The sequence below is a fragment of the Trachemys scripta genome, chromosome 1 (assembly GCF_013100865.1).
Source record: "Trachemys scripta elegans isolate TJP31775 chromosome 1, CAS_Tse_1.0, whole genome shotgun sequence".
Taxonomy (NCBI): Eukaryota; Metazoa; Chordata; order Testudines; family Emydidae; genus Trachemys; species Trachemys scripta.
Genome location: NC_048298.1, coordinates 5,694,056 through 5,710,056, shown reverse-complemented (window position 1 = coordinate 5,710,056; position 16,001 = coordinate 5,694,056). Strand labels below are relative to the sequence as shown.

The following is a 16,001-nucleotide window of genomic DNA, read 5'->3' as shown; positions in this document are numbered from 1 at the left end:
TTAGGTCCATTAACTTACCTTTACACACTCCTCTACAGTTGCATAGGTGACCAAAGGTAGGGAAAGGCAAGATTTACTCCTCCCATAGCTTGATCACCACCTAAGCATAAGACCAGACTCCAAAAGCAGTTGAATCAGACAAGAGAGGAGACTCTGGCTGCTGAAAGGTGAAGAGTGTGGCCAGCTCTGACAGCATCCAAAAAGAAATTAGTCTATTGAGAGTAAAAACAGACTAGTTGGAGATCAATCTCTCCCCTCAGTGAGTGGCTGCGATGGGATGGTAAGAACTAACCACTCATGCAAGTTCTTAGGGTGCATTAGTTCAAGTTAGATGTGCGAGTGTACATCTGGAAATGGCTCTTGCTCTACCAAGCACAACTGTTACTACCTACCTATTAGGCACTAGAGGCTTCCAACCATGCACCGATCTCCAGAGAAGCCCTGTCTTCAAAGAGCACGGCAAGTCACTCTATTCCTTGTTCACCTCCACCACATCAATGGAGGAACGCCCACTTTTAGCACATTACTGGAATACCTAGAAACGGATTGGGAATGGAACGGACAGCCTGGTCCCTTGGTTTACAACTAAGCACATTAGTTTTATTGTGGTGCTGTGTCAGAAACGATCATTTCTGACTTTCCAAAAGCACTGAGGCATTTGAGAGGTACTGGTGAAACTCAGAATTTTGTTCCAATTTAGCATGCAGCAGTAGGGGGGCTTTGCACTTCGGGCTCTGTTGTGCAGTTGGCCAGTCACTAATGCCACATGTTGCCTCCACAAGCATTTTGGCTCACGTTTAGGGCGGATAGCCAGCACCACTGTCTCAGTGTCACAGGCCCAAGGACTCCCTCCCTTGGGGTCCCATGGAAAGGTACATTAGCATTGTATGGTGCTATCGTGGGTGTAAGCATTGCAAGGCATTTTGGGGGGACGGAAGGGAAGGTCAAAGGTGTGAATGTGGAATGGAAGATTCCTTTACAGGTAGCAAGAGGTCAAAAGGGGAAAAGAAGGAGACGATGAAGGGAGGGGCAAAGCAGAGCTGTGCATCCCTGGAGCTGGTGTGTTTTGGGGAAAGCCAAGAAGGTCACAGAAAGCGTTTGGACTGGTACAAAGAGCACCAGGAACAGAGGGCCCTAAATGAAAAACACCCCCAAAAGAACCCAGGACTTAAAAACCCTCCCGAGAGGGAAAGCAAGTCTGAGATTACAGCGGACCCCAGACAACCTGGGCCCAGGACAGAACTCCCATCCACCCTCTCCCCTCTTCTTACATTACACCCAGGCTTGGCCAGCTGTGGGTAGAGTGTGTGAGAGTATGAAAGGGAGTTAGGGCTTGGGAGTACTAATGCTTTTTTCCTTCCTCTGAGTGATGTGGCGAGCTCCCATCACCCTCCATTGTTATTTTAAAGCTTTATTAATAAAATAAAACTCAGTCACTTGGTGTATTTCATCATCTCCTCCCCTAAAAAACCCTGTGGCTTCAGCCTGATCACCTGCCGCCTCAGGCAGACTGGTAACAGAAATCTGTTACATCAGTGACAACCTCCTATCACTTCCTAACCTACACATCCACTGAGCGTTCTGGTTCAGGGGCCAGTTACCAAACCTAGGTCAGCAATTGCTTTACTACCTCCCATCAAGGTCTGAATAGCCGTATAGCTTTAGTCCAACACGTTGTGCTGTACCCTGCAAAGCTTGTTCTGGTAAATGCAGGATTACTTTGTGTGAACGCTGAAATGAGAAGTACTAAGCGATCTGGCTAAAGTTTGAAGTACCCCCATCAAAAGGAGAGACCCGTGAATCTTTAAAACAGCCAAAGCTAGGCTTGTTAATGGGCATCAAGTTAGACAGGAGTTTGCAGTCCAGAACCAAGGTGATGCTGTGCCGTTTTCAACTGCAACAGTGGTACTTGAGGGGCAAATGAAAGTAGGCAGCCCCGGTGAGACTGGATAGAAAGTCTAGGAATCTGACTGCACACCAGCTTGAAACACCAAGCTGTCAAACTTCCCGCTTAGAGAGTGAGGATAGGGCCAAGTAAGGGCTGACGTGTTTAGCCCAGGTGCTACAGAGCCCTCCATGTATAGCGATTTATCTGCTCTACTCCCCTACTGCTGGTTAGTAGGGACAGACTGAATGTCCAGGAGATGGGCTTACAGCTTACATGGTCATCAGCTGCTCTGAAAGGAAGTGCACAGCAGCTTTGAAAGTCAAGCCAAGGATGTTTAAGTCCATTGTTTTTCCTTGTATTTGAATGGTTGAATTCCAAGCCATAGAAGCGTCCCTCTCTGGCAGGCATGCATCTTTTAAGAGCTCAAGCAGACGCTATCTGTACAAAGTGGAGTGAATCAGACCAGAGCAGAGGACTGGTTTCCAGAATTTGGCTTTACTTTGCAGTACAGAAATCATTTGAGCCTTTTCAAGAGACATCAGAAGCAGAGGCTCTGTCATATCAATACTGCAGTGCAGTTTGGTCCATCCAAAAAGCCACATGGGGTACAGAAAATACTTTCACATCATGCCTGCTTTGTAATTTGTTCTCTCAATTTTATTAGATTGACACACAAAGGAACCTTAGGCACAGTTGTCCCAACTGATGTAAACAGTTTTAGACGCTTAAGGGTGGGTTAGGTTCTGTGCCTAAAACTATGCCAACATTTGCTGCTACAATAGATGTGGGCTTTGTCCATAATACAACTTGCCACAAAGTTAAGATTGATGGGAAAGACTTTAGGGATGCTGTCCACAATAATGGAGTGCTCAGTTTAGAGTTTTCTTGGTATCAGGTCTGACCGGCATCTGTCAAGTTCACTGATCCACCAGAAGCACATCATTGGGAAACGGTTTACAAAGGATTAAAAATACAAAGGTAATGTATCAATGAGTTATTTCAGTTTGCACCAAAGTCTAGTCTGCAAAAAAAAGTTCAGTAGTCTGCTTTTTGCTTATAAGGTTAGTGAACAGTTAAATCAGTGTCAGTAATTAGCCAGATTCTGGACAGCAGCCCTACGAGAATGAAATTAACACATGATATCCAAAAGGGGAGCATTTACCAGTGCAGTACTCTTCAGTCTCTCAGATGTGATTACAAAAGCAGGCCTTACAATATTGAGTTTCATACAGTGTTCATTAAAGTTCCTTATATTCATATTAGCCGATTTAATTTCTCCTAATTAGACATTAGCTCATTACTGCTGCTCCTGCTCCCCATAGATATCGTTTTTCTTGCGTTTCATCTCTTCAAAGTCGAACTCTGATCCCATCATCCTCTTATAAATATCTTTGATGTCATCACACGTCGTCTCAAAGTGAGTGGTAGCATCATAGGTGCGAGAAATAAAGATCTGGAAAATAAGTTTTCAGGCTTAGTGTCTGGAGATTCTCCCCTTACATGGGCACACCAATTTGATTGTTTGCCATTTCATACTAACCTGGCTTTCGGTTCCCAAGTCAGTAGGTGCAAACAGATCACTGATGCTAACAAACCTATGAGAGAAGACATATTTCAGAATGCTTAAATGTTACCCAACCTCTCGAATCCCAGCACCTCAACGAAAGGTGAACCAATACAGGAGCCAGGTAACCTGTAATATGATCAAATGCCAAAGCCCTAGAGCAAGAAGCGCACATGAGGAGGTTTTTGGTGCTAGGACAGAGCATTGGAGCAGTTGTCTTGGATATGAGGAGTAGGCCGAGTAAATATTCCAGTAGGGATGGATGCATGTGTCATTGGCCTTCCGGCCTCCCTCATCTGCCCCATGACCTCTCAAGATCAGAATACAACCAGAAGACACCCAGATTTGTCTTTGTATGGCAAGTAATGGTTAACTGGTCCACTGTGCTAGTTTAGTCATCACTAATGCATGTGTGCTGCTAGATTGCTGATGCAAGGTGGAAGCCTTACTTCTGGTCAATGGGCTCCAAGAGATCTAAGGCAGGTTTGATTTCTCTCTCTGGATCGCCTGTTTCCACAGTAGTACTAACAATGGCGATGTACTTCCCTTGCGCTGCCACATTGTGTGCAGAGGAGATCATGCAAACGTAGATATCTAGAAAAACATGAAAGTAATGAGTTATCTACACCACATGCCAATTGAGAAGAGCTAGGAGATGCTGACGGTGACTTCGGATGTGAGCGGACTCACCCCTCTAGCTGCACACATAGCTGGGCCATGTGGATGGGCATTCACATTTCTGTTTCCCTCTTTTTCCTCCTAGAACTTGTTGCATTTGAATCTTGTCCGAGATCTAGTTTTAGTTCGTTGGGACAAGGATTTACATGTAATTCAGACCTCTACATACATCAAGCCCTTGGTGTAAGTGTAGCGGTTTTCATCTAAAATCCCACTGTAATTTCAAGGAGTTTTTACACCCAGTAGAGAGATCTCTGGCCACACAAACCCCCATCAGCTGATTGCACTAGGAACAGAATTCAGCCCTCTGCCTCCACTGCTTGAGCAAAGGAAGACAATAACTGACAGCATAAGAGAAGAGGTGGCCCCGTCTCATCAGGCCAATCGACTGAGTTGCAAACTGGGCAGATCCAACTACATCCAGTATTGGACAGCTATGTAAAGCCAGTATATCACAAGCCTTCAAGCAAGTTTCAGGCATAAAAAAGTTTCCAGATCCAAGCTGAATTGCAAGCAGCAAGTTTCACATTCTGCTCATGCCCTTGCACAGTATGGACTGCAAACACTTAAATCCCTTGTCTGAATCCAAAGCCTAGGTTTGGGGCCTAAATCAGTCTGAAATACAAACTTCTCCTAAACCTTTTAGTTTTTCATGTAGCACTATTGGCACTTGGTGCTTCAGATAGAGAGGTCCCTGCCTAGATTATCGGAGGGCAGCAAGCAATTCAAACCTGGGTCCATAAAGCACTTGGACATCTTTGACAAGTGTGGGATTAGGAAGGGAGCTAGATGAAGACACTGAGGACCCCAAGAAGCAGCATTAAAAAGGAAGGTGATCTGTTCTTTGGGAGGGTGGCTTCCTGAAGTGGTTTTATTATGAACTGTTTAAATGTTTTCCTTGATGATTGATAAAGCTCATTACTTCACAGAAGCCTAAGACTTTCATTTGGCCCAGCGGAGGCAAGTCCACTTACTATGGATTTAATGAGCATGCCAATTTAAGTGAAGTCTATAGCAACACCTACTTATGCACTGACATGCTAAGCATTTAACAGCCACTCTTCCCCACACACCTGATTTCCGGTTGACCTGATTCTGTGGAATGATGATCTGGCAGGAATTGGCATCATTTGTGTTCTTGATTGGGTGGTTTAAGATACAGATGACTCGAATCACTAGGCCAACTTTTGTTACACGATCTGGGACATAACTGGGATCACAGATGAGTTGTTTGCAGCGAGCAACCTGCCAAGGATAGACAAAGTAAAAAGTTAAACTCCTCAAACTGGAAGAATAGTTTTCCCAGATGTTCTCAAGCACAGAGTAGCCTCTTCACATCTCTAGTCAGAACTGATGAGATGCATTGCTGCTCACCAGCAACAAACAAAAACTATTTTAGATTTAGTTCATGAGGTGGTTGTTTCCAGTAGATTAGCCTGACAGTTTAGTGTCGTGTCACATTTTCACAGCAGAGAAGTAAATGCTTAGAGAGCAATGAAGCCCCCAGTATGTTTGTCTAGTGTACACAAGAACATAACATAAGAATGGCCGTACTGGGTCAATCCAAAGGTCCATCTAGCCCAGTATCCTGTCTACCGACAGTGACCAATGCCAGGTGCCCCAGAGGGAGTGGACCTAACAGGCAATGATCAAGTGATCTCTCTCCTGCCATCCATCTCCATCATCTGACAAACAGAGGCTAGGGACACCATACCTTACCCATCCTGGCTAATAGCCATTAATGGACTTAACAACCATGAATTTATCCAGTTCTCTTTTAAACCCTGTTGTAGTCCTAGCCTTCACAACCTCCTCAGGTAAGGAGTTCCACAAGTTGACTGTGCGCTGCGTGAAGAACTTCCTTGTATTTGTTTTAAACCTGCTGCCTATTAATTTCATTTGGTGACTCCTAGTTCTTGTATTATGGGAATAAGTAAATAACTTATGATTTTATACACCTCTATCATATTCCCCCCTTAGTCTCCTCTTTTCCAAGCTGAAGAGTCCTAACTTCTTTAATCTCTCCTCATAAAAGATCCGTTCCAAACCCCTAATCATTTTAGTTGCCCTTTTCTGAACCTTTTCTAGTGCCAGTATATCTTTTTTGATATGAGACCACATCTGTATGCAGTATTTGAGATGTGGGCGTACCATCGATTTATATAAGGGCAATAATATATTCTCAGTCTTATTCTCTATCCCCTTTTTAATGATTCCTAACATCCTGTTTGCTTTTGACCACCTCTGTACACTACATGGACACCTTCAGAGAACTATCCATGATGACACCAAGATCTTTTTCCTGACTTCTTGTAGCTAAATTAGCCCCCCATCATATTGTATGTATAGTTGGGGTTATTTTGTCCAATGTGCATTACTTTACATTTATCCACATTAAATTTCATTTGCCATTTTGTTGCCCAATCACTTAGTTTTGTGAGATCTTTTTGAAGTTAGTCAGTCTGCTTTGGTCTTAACTATCTTGAGCAGTTTAGTATCATCTGCAAACTTTGCCACCTCACTGTTTACCCCTTTCTCCAGATCATTTATGAATAAGTTGAATAGGATTGGTCTGAGGACTGACCCTTGGGGACACCACTAGTTACCCCTCTCCATTCGGAGAATTTACCATTAATTCCTACCCTTTGTTCCCGGTCTTTTAACCAGTTCTCAATCCAGGAAAGGACCTTCCCTTTTATCCCATGACAGCTTAATTTACATAAGAGCCTTTGGTGAGGGACCTGGTCAAAGGCTTTCTGAAAATCTTTAGTAAAAGGCGAAAGATTTATACGATCTGAAGAGAAACCAAAGTACACTATGTCCACTGGATCCCTTTTTCCACATTTGTTGACCCCTTCAAAGAATTCTAATAGATTAGTAAGACACGATTTCCCTTTACAGAAACCATGCTGACTATTGCTCAGTTTATGTTTTTCTAGGTGTCTTGACAATTTTATTCTCAACTATTGTTTCGACTAATTTGCCCCGTACCAACATTAGACTTAACGGTCTATAATTGCCGGGATCACCTCTAGAGCCCTTTTTAAATATTGGTGTTACATTAGCTAACTTCCAGTCATTGGATACAGAAGCCAATTTAAAGGACAGGTTACAAACCTTAGTTAATAGTTCTGCAACTTCACATTTGAGTTCTTTCAGAACTCTTGGGTGAATGCCATCTGGCCCCGGTGACTTGGTAATGTTAAGTTTATCAATTAATTCCAAAACCTCCTCTAGTGACACTTTAATCTGTGACAGTTCCTCAAACTTCACATTTATATTGTGCAATCTTATGGATGTATCAATAGTAAGAATGTAGGGACATTGAACAAAAATTGCCTCATCAGCATCAGAGGGATTATGGTTATGACTGCATATGTCTAATCAGTGAGGTCATCTGGAGATTTGGAAACAGAATTCGAGCACAAGTTAGATATTTGGTCTATACAGCTTTCAGAGTAGCAGCCGTGTTAGTCTGTATCCGCAAAAAGAACAGGAGTACTTGTGGCACCTTAGAGACTAACAAATTTATTAGAGCATAAGCTTTCGTGGACTACAGCGCACACAGCATCCATCATTTGTAGAGTTTTATTTGGATTCACCCTGGTATGAACAGTGCCATTTTTTAATGATTTGAAGATTAAGAGGCATCTGTATTACAGAGATGGTTAGCCAGTGTGACAAATTTGCCCTGTAAAATTGCAAGCAAACCGGCAGATGAGTGAAATGTTTTTAGAGCTGCCGTCAGATATGGGCAAGTAGATTTTCTGCTTGGGCTGGTAAATTCTGATAGTTGTGCAAGGCTGATTTACTGAGTATCTGGGGAAACGGTAAGGAAATTCAGTGCCAGAAAAATACAAACAACTAATGCATCTTAAGGCCAAGGCCAATTTTATATTTAGGTTAGATGCACTGACAGCTGCAAGGAAAGGTGTCTTGTCTTGATTGACCTGCCTCCTCAGCTTTCAAGGAATACAACAATCCTGACATACATCCAGAGTGAAGTTATTTTCTAAGTCTGCTTCAAGTAACACGTGAAGTTCACCTGTTTAGATTTTCTTACTGTCTTTTTACCACATCACTCCAGTGGCACAGCTTTGGGAGCTTAAAAGCCCCCTTAAGACTGAGTCAAAAATCCTGGCAAGTTTACAATCTGATGGCTCAACCTTGTTTGTGTGCGTACCAACCCAACCCTGAGTTCCTCAGACACCACACTTGCTTTTGCGCTAATTGATGCACACCCCCCAAAGACAGCTTAATCAGTTCCTGTAGTATTTCAGATGCCGTGCTAACTTAAGTTAAGCCAATATTAACTGATGGGGGTTAGCGCAAAAGCAAGTGTAGCGTTTGAGGAACTAAACTGAGGAGGAGATCTCTAATCGCAAATATTTGAGAAAATAATCCAAAGCATTACTGTACCTCTCCTTCCGATTTCACACCAACCACTTTGCCATTTTCTATCACAATCTCTTCAATTGGCTTGTTCAGCATGTAGGTGCCTCCGTAAATAGCACTTAGCCTACAAGAGTAAGGAGACTTTAGCATAATGAAGCTTCATGTTTGCTACGGCCTTCTTATAGCAGATTGTTCATTTCCTCTGCCCTAGCAGGCAGCTGCATGCGCTGGAAGTGACCGAGCTTCTGGTAACAGTTCCCTGGCCTCCGTAAGGAGTCCGAGCCAGGAGGGTTTGGAGAAGAAAAATCCCCTTCACCCCCACCCCACCTAGGGAACACATGCCCTGCCCAAGTCTAGGTCACGGACTATTCCTCAGGCGGCCATTTAAACGGTCAGTGAACCTTTAGTTTGGAGTCAGAAGTGTCTTATTCCTGTAACTCAATCTGGGGCCATAGTTTTACTGCCCAGGATGCCATTAAGAATATACTTCAGTGACGTCGAGAGACTTGCTCCCAAATCCTACCAGCCCCCAAATATCTATTCTACAATTAACTTTTAAGAGCAGTTGCAGTTCTAGCCAAGACGTGCATCTTATTGGAGCAGTTGCTTATTACAAATATTAGGAGGAGAGGCCAATAATGTGGTAACTTAAGCAACTTCTTTTGAAATTGCATGGGAATTACTGAACGCAGAGACTCAACAAGTGCAGTCACTACTTCTCTGATTAAGAGTCAAGACTGTCAACTTAAGGCCAAAGGAGGAAACTGAAGTGAACTATCAAGACACCAGCCAGTGCTTGGGACTAGTCAAACCCATGATTTACATCTGCTGACTGGTCAGAATCTGCTACTTGTTGCCAAGTAACAACTAGGCTTCAAGCCACTAATAACTCCAAGACCTGCAGCATTCAGGGAACAGTTCTGTGGTGGAAAAGCCAAGTCTATTCCAAAATGCTGGATACTGTTTCAGCTTTAACATTTGGACTTTGAACAAATTCTACTCTGCTTATACGGATCTCCCCGTGTCCCTGAGAAAGGTTTAGTAATTCTGATCAGCCGCCAGCAGGGCCTCAGTTATGAAAACGCTGGAGTGAGATTCCACATCAAACACTGTCACGTTTAGAGTGGAAATGCTACTCACTGCATTTTAATGTCGTTTCCAGTGTTAAAGACACGCCCCCCTCCCCAGGACAGCTTAGTCAGTCCCTGTAGTATTTCAGATGCCTGCTAACTGAAGCCAATATTAACAACCTCTGCTTCAGCACCTCGGACACGACACAATTAGCTTCGACTCTGGCTCAGCTCTGCAGAAAAAAAGTTTAGTTGGAAAGACCTTCCCCTTTCAAGTCAGTTTAGTTAACCTGGGCCCAGAGAACTAAGATGTGACCCACTAGACACTTCACCCTCTGAGAAACCCCCCCCCCCCCCCCCCGCAATCCACACTGCTTATTCAAGTACCATCCTGCCCTACCCCTCCTGCAGAAGCACTGCCCCTCCCAGCTCCTGGCTGATGCTGCCCATCCCACACAGAGGGATTTACCTAGAGAAGAGAGGGACGCTAAAGAAAATGCTGTTTAATAGTTAAGAGGTTCTCAGCAGAGTCTGAGACTTAGATTCTAACAGAATCCTCGAACACACCTGATGCATTTGAGACAAGTTATTCACACCACCACCACCACCCCCCAGTTCTCACCTTGCAAACCCCTGGGGCAGCTCTCCAAGGCCATAGAGGGGATAAAGGTAAGGGCTTTTACCATATCTAGCCAGAGACTCGCTGTAAAGTTTAATCCTGTTGATTGTTTCTTGGCATGGCTGATCTAGGTAGCTGCAAAAAGAGAATCGAGACTGTACAATGCATTTGGTGAAATGAGTTGGTGTTTACTCAGACCCAAGATGGCCTTGGATTCGGGTGTGCTTTAAGAGTTAACATTCATCCCCATGAAGTTATGTTTCCCATGCTTCCCCCAACTCTACTGCTTCCCCTTAAAGGCTTATGCTTGAGAAGAGCTCTTCCCTTTCAGCCTGACAGAACATTTTATTCAGTGTACCATTGGAGAACCCACTTAGGCGCCAAGTAACTCTGGAGGATATTTCTGCTTGTGAAAGAAACCCAAGCAGCATTGAAGACGCAGCATTTAAAGGCTCCATTCCAAAGGCAGCACTAAAGGATGCTGCATGAGATTTACTTCAAGAAAGGTACATTTGTGGCTAACGAAGGTGGTCCATTACTCTGAAGCATTCTCTCCCAACTCCCTGGCCACTAGCTTAGTTTGGGAAAAGCTGGTGAATAATGAATACTTACTCATCAGTTCTGTAGAGTGCAAGGGCATGGCCTGTGAAGTCTATGACATCTTGGCCCAGATCAAACTTTTTATACACATCTCTCATGGTGGTCTTCTTGGGATCAACACCTTCAAAAGTCCGGGGGTCATTTTCATCAAAGTTGGCAACATACACTAAGAATTTCCTGAATCGGCGTTTCTCAAACAAGCCCATTAAACCTACAACACCAAAAGAATTAGTCAGATCAGAGGTCAGAAGTGAGGAATTTGAGCTACTTTGAAGGTCCTTTCAAAGTAAGCTTTCCTCCAGTTCCACGGCAAAGACCATGGAGTATTACAACAGAGATGAAGGGCTTTGTTTAGCCCTCGACAGCAGAAGTTTATACTTCAATCTTTCCCCAAGGTACCCCTAAATTAACTGTGCCAGAGTATGAAGTAACCATTCAGGCTACAGAGGCCAAAAATCCAGCTAAGCATGGAAAACCAGTTTGCTTAATACTGGCAGCTGCCATAGTAACTGCCTATTAAGAGCTTGGAAGATGTGCCAGACACGACTCAGAGGCAGGAATAATGACAGCCACACCCAGAGTTCAGAGACAACCTACATGTAGCCTGGCTTCCAGTCACTGGAAGAGGGGCGGGGACTGACCTGACCATGGTTAGTGAGCTTTTCTGGATCAGCCTCAAACTAGCAGAAGGCTACGTTAAGCTCGATTACCCTCTAGCTAAGGGAGAAGGAACTTTCTCTCCTATCCAATAGGGTGGGAACCAGACACCCTCTTCCACCACATTTGGCTCCTCCCCAAAAGACTAGCAACTGCCTGTGTTGCTGCCAGCTTTCCCCAAATTGAAGACATGAAGCAGACAGGATCACTCCACTGCTGTTCGGAGCAGAAGCAAAAGGTAGTCAGTCAACCGATAGCAATGCTGAGCTAGACAGAGCAGCAGCATTTGAGCAGGCTGCAAATTTAGGCAGACATTTCACTGGTTGCATTCAGTTCTCATTTGAGAATTTTTTTACAACTTTAAGGAACTTTTTTTTATGACTTAGTTCCCCATACTTGCCAGAGATGGCTATGCAATGCTGGTCCGTGTAAACAACTGTAGTAACTACAGGGATATGATCTGCAAGCGGGAGAGGGTCTTGCTCCAGGATAGATTATTCAGGTGTGTTCCACAATAGGAATGCATGAGGACCCCGTATCTGATCACAAGTGACTAGACTGTCATTTTTTTGCAATGGGTACAAAAAGAACTAAACGGGCTACCTAAATAACTCTTCCTCAGTTTATGCATCTTGCCTGCTTAATGCCATTTAAGAGTCTGAGTGCTGGTCTACATTACAAAGTTAGGTCAACCTAGCTACCTTGCTTGGGGGTGAGAAAAAAAAACAACACTCCTCAGAGATGACATTAAGCCACCTAAGCACCAGCATTCACACTGCTAGGTCAACAGAAGAATTCTTCCCTTGACCTAGCTACTGCCTCTTGGAGAGGTGCATGTACTACAGCAGTGCAAGACCATGCCCATTGCTGTAGAGTCTACACTAAAGTGCTCCAGCGGTGCCATTTCTAGTGCACACATACCCAAAGACTCAAAGTGCCAAGACATGGCATTGCTACTGAGCAAGAAGCCAAATACACCAATTTCCTGGAGTCTCAGGAGTTTACATGTCAGTGAAGCTGAAAAAGTTAAATAGGAACTTGAACCAGGGGAACACCAAAGAATACTTTTCTAGAAGGCCAATTAATCAGGACAAGAAACTAGCCACAAAGGGCTGATTTGACAGGGTCACCAAGGGATACAGTTTTGCATCTGGACTTTCTGGTTTGCTACTGACAAAGAGGTCTCCCCTGCATCATGCACGAGATGTGCATCTGGGGAGCACATGCAGCGTCCTCCCTGGCACATTCAGAGCCTCCCCAAGCTTGCCATCAGGAAGGGTATTTCTGCACCTGTGAAAGATTCTGGGTTGTCTTGTTCCTCTGGAGAGGGCATTACTAGAGCCCTGCATGGATACAAACATATCCGATCCATATAAAATGGTCTGCAGATTTGCAGGGCTCTACTGACAGCTCCACAGGTCACCGCGCAACAGTGACACAGGGCTGTGCCAAACCCCCAACTACCGCCCACTTCTCCCCAGAGACCTCCCGCAGCACCAGGGTCGCCCAGGGGGAGGGGGAGGGCGCAAGTGGGGCAATTTGCCCCAGGCCCCGCAGGGGCCCCCCACAAGAATATAGTATTCTAGAGTATTGCAACTTTTTTTTTAATGGAAGGGGCCCCTGAAATTGCTTTGCCCCAGGCCCCCTGAATCCTCTGGGCAGCCCTGCACAGCACACTCCACCCTCATCATACCTCCTTCCCAGCTGTGGGCAGGAAGCCTACATCCTGGGCCCTCATGTGCCGCACCACCCTCCCAATGGGAGGCTTGAACACCCCCCAGTGCAGCTGCCGCAGCTCTAACACAATGTGCTTGACTCACTGCACAGGAGTGCATGGCCACACTTCCTTCTGGGAGTTGTATTTTATCACCTCCGTCTGAACAAACTGGGGGACTACAACACCCAGAATGCCCAGCAGGCTACTGCGTGATGCAGAGAACAGAGCTGCAGCCTCAGGGCTGGGTGACAGCCACTCGGTTCTGGTGCGCGTGTGCTGCAGAGCCCTGCGCGGATACAAAGTTTGTATCTGCATTGGAGCTGCGATTCGCAAAAAGTGATCTGCTGCTATCAGTGGATTTGCAGGGCTCTAGGTATTACCCCAGCTTTAATATTTGGAGAGATGCTGGGAGTGCCTGACTGTCTTAGGCCATCCTAACAAGTTGTACTGGACTGTGAATAATCTCTAGCATGCTATTTGGAGACAAAACTGTTCAGTCATTAACCTTAACTGTTGCTAGCTGACCCCTAGTTTGTATTAAAGGAATGAGAAAGTTCAGGTTTGCCAGGTGAAAAGGTATTTAACACATTCATATGAGGAAGAGAATTTTAACATTAGTTTGCCTACAATACAAGATAAGCATCTCTGCTCGTAGCGAAGAAACTTGGGGATGGGAAGATTAAAGCTACAAGGTAAAAAGTCTATGGTGGAGCCAGAAGCAGAGTTTGGTCTGCTAGTCCTGTACTACAGCAGACCTTCTAGAGCAGAGGTGGGCAAGCTACGGCCCGTGGGCCAGATGTGGCCCACGGGACCGTCCTGCCCAGTAGTCCCTGAGCTCCCAGCTGGGGAGGCTTTCCCCCTCCCCCTCCCCCCGCTGTCCCCCCCTCTCCTGCAGAGCCATGCTGCCGCACGGGCCATGCTCTGGGCAGCGGAGCGGTGCACTCCTGCCAAACAGAGTGGCAGCGTGTCTGGCTCCGGCTGGCGCAGCAGCCAGACATGCTGCTCGGTTCAGCATGGCTGGGGGGGTTGTATAAGGGGCGGGGGGCCCTGGGAGGCAGTCAGGGAACAGGGGGCAGTTGAATGGGGCGGAGGTGCAGTTGGATAGGCATAGGGTCCCAGGGGGCCTGTCAGTGGGCGGGAATGGGGTCGGGGCAGTCAGGGGACTGGGAGTAGGGAGGTTGGATGGGGGGGGTCCCGGGGGCGGTTAGGGGCAGGGGTCCCGGGAGAGGGCAGTTAGGGGACAAGGAGCGGGGGGGGGTTGGAAGTGGGAGGGGGCAGGGGGTCAGGCTGTTTGGGGAGGCACAGCCTTCCCTACCCAGCCCTCCATTCAGTTTTGTAATCCCAATGTGGCCCTCAGGCCAAAAAGTCTGCCCACCCCTGTTCTAGAGAGACCATCCCTGAGAGACCCAATGGGGGCAGAGCATGTCAGAGCCAGTTTGAACGTGTGGTATTAGGACTTGGCGTAATGACTTGCATGAGGTTACACCACCATTCAAATTTGTTCCAGACATTCTTCAGTCATGATGAGGTGGGGGGGGAAGGGAGTCAGACTACGATGGACATGGGGCCTAGTTCCCCAGGAGGCTCACCTTGCTCTGGTTCTGTGCGAAGCATCGCCACCTGCATTCAGCCCTGCTGGCACTGGCCTCACACTTCACCCCAGATATACTTCTGCCTCTGCCAGAGGAGGTGAGCCAGGCCTGCCGAGCAGTAGCAGCTCGAGCGCACCCTTGAGGGCTGTGCCTTCTACAGCTGCCCAGCTGTGCCGGGGAGAGGGTGAATGAGGCTCTAGTGAGTGGGGCCAGGTCTTGTGCCTTCTGCAGGGAGCAGGGCTAGGACAGGGGAGGCTGGCAGTGGCAGCCCCCCAGAGGGGCTTAGGCTCCCCCACCCCAGTTATGGCAGAATGGGGGGCATGCAGCCCCGAGGGAGGGTAATAGCTAATGAGTTACCAAACTGAAATGTAGGTCCTGCACCTGCCTGCAGCCACCCGCCTGTGTCCTGAAGCCCTCCTCGCCCCACCACCTCTGCCTGGAAGGCACTTCTACACACACCTGCGTTTGGCTATCATGGAGGGGATGTGGATCAAATCTGAATGGCACTGCAACCCCACATGGCAGGCAGCATCCTTACTGCTACTGTAAGGGGGAGGGGCTCCAAGCAAAAGAGTGCTACGGTGGGGTGCAGTTCAAAGCTCTGCGTTAGCTACATTGACCACGTCTGGTGTTTGCAGCAGGAAGTAGATTTCCCATTTGGAAAGTGAGCAGCTGAGGAGGATCCCCATACGCAGGCAGACCACGTTCTAAACAGCATTGCTAATGTGCAGCATTACCTTGACACATCAATCAACTCGTGTTACCCTTTACTAGAGTGTGGTTGCAGATGAAATGCCAAATATTTAAGCGTACAACTATGAGCTCTCAGAAGGACACAAGCAATAGTATAACGACGTATAACTGCTTACTGGATGCCAGGGCTTCTGCCTCAGTGGAAGGAACTTTGTAGATTTTTCCTCCCTTGTAGACGAAGCTTCCTTCAGTCACTTTGAAGTCTAGGTAGCGAGTGACTTCTGTGTAAAGCAGCATCTTTACCAACTGACCTGCAATTAAGACGTTTCAGCAGAAAAGTCAGCCAGCAGTCTGTGGCCAAGTGAGCATTTACTCTGTCTGAAGGACAGAGGACTGTTCCTTTTTGCAGGGCCCCCATTATGGGGGAAGAGTGCTTTTGTAGTTTAGGATGAACGCCCGCAATGCTAGGAGCACTGCCCTGCCACAGCATTCCCAGATTAGCACACACAGGGTAGAGATTGCACAAGT

The 16,001-nt window shown here is 46.3% G+C and overlaps 1 protein-coding gene across 1 annotated transcript in view; it reads right to left on the bottom strand.

Annotated features, from left to right (window-relative positions):
- Positions 1-2,364: 2,364 nt before the first annotated feature.
- Positions 2,365-16,001, bottom strand: part of GDI2 (GDP dissociation inhibitor 2) — a 28,735-nt gene continuing 15,098 nt past the window's right edge. The window contains exons 4-11 of the mRNA XM_034764101.1: positions 15,650-15,784; positions 10,827-11,025; positions 10,218-10,349; positions 8,550-8,649; positions 5,204-5,375; positions 3,902-4,046; positions 3,429-3,483; positions 2,365-3,341 (exon numbers count right to left, since the gene is read on the bottom strand). Of these exons, the coding sequence (XP_034619992.1) occupies positions 3,186-3,341; positions 3,429-3,483; positions 3,902-4,046; positions 5,204-5,375; positions 8,550-8,649; positions 10,218-10,349; positions 10,827-11,025; positions 15,650-15,784 (1,094 nt within the window). The 3' untranslated portion in view covers positions 2,365-3,185. The remainder of the gene's footprint in view (positions 3,342-3,428; positions 3,484-3,901; positions 4,047-5,203; positions 5,376-8,549; positions 8,650-10,217; positions 10,350-10,826; positions 11,026-15,649; positions 15,785-16,001) is intronic.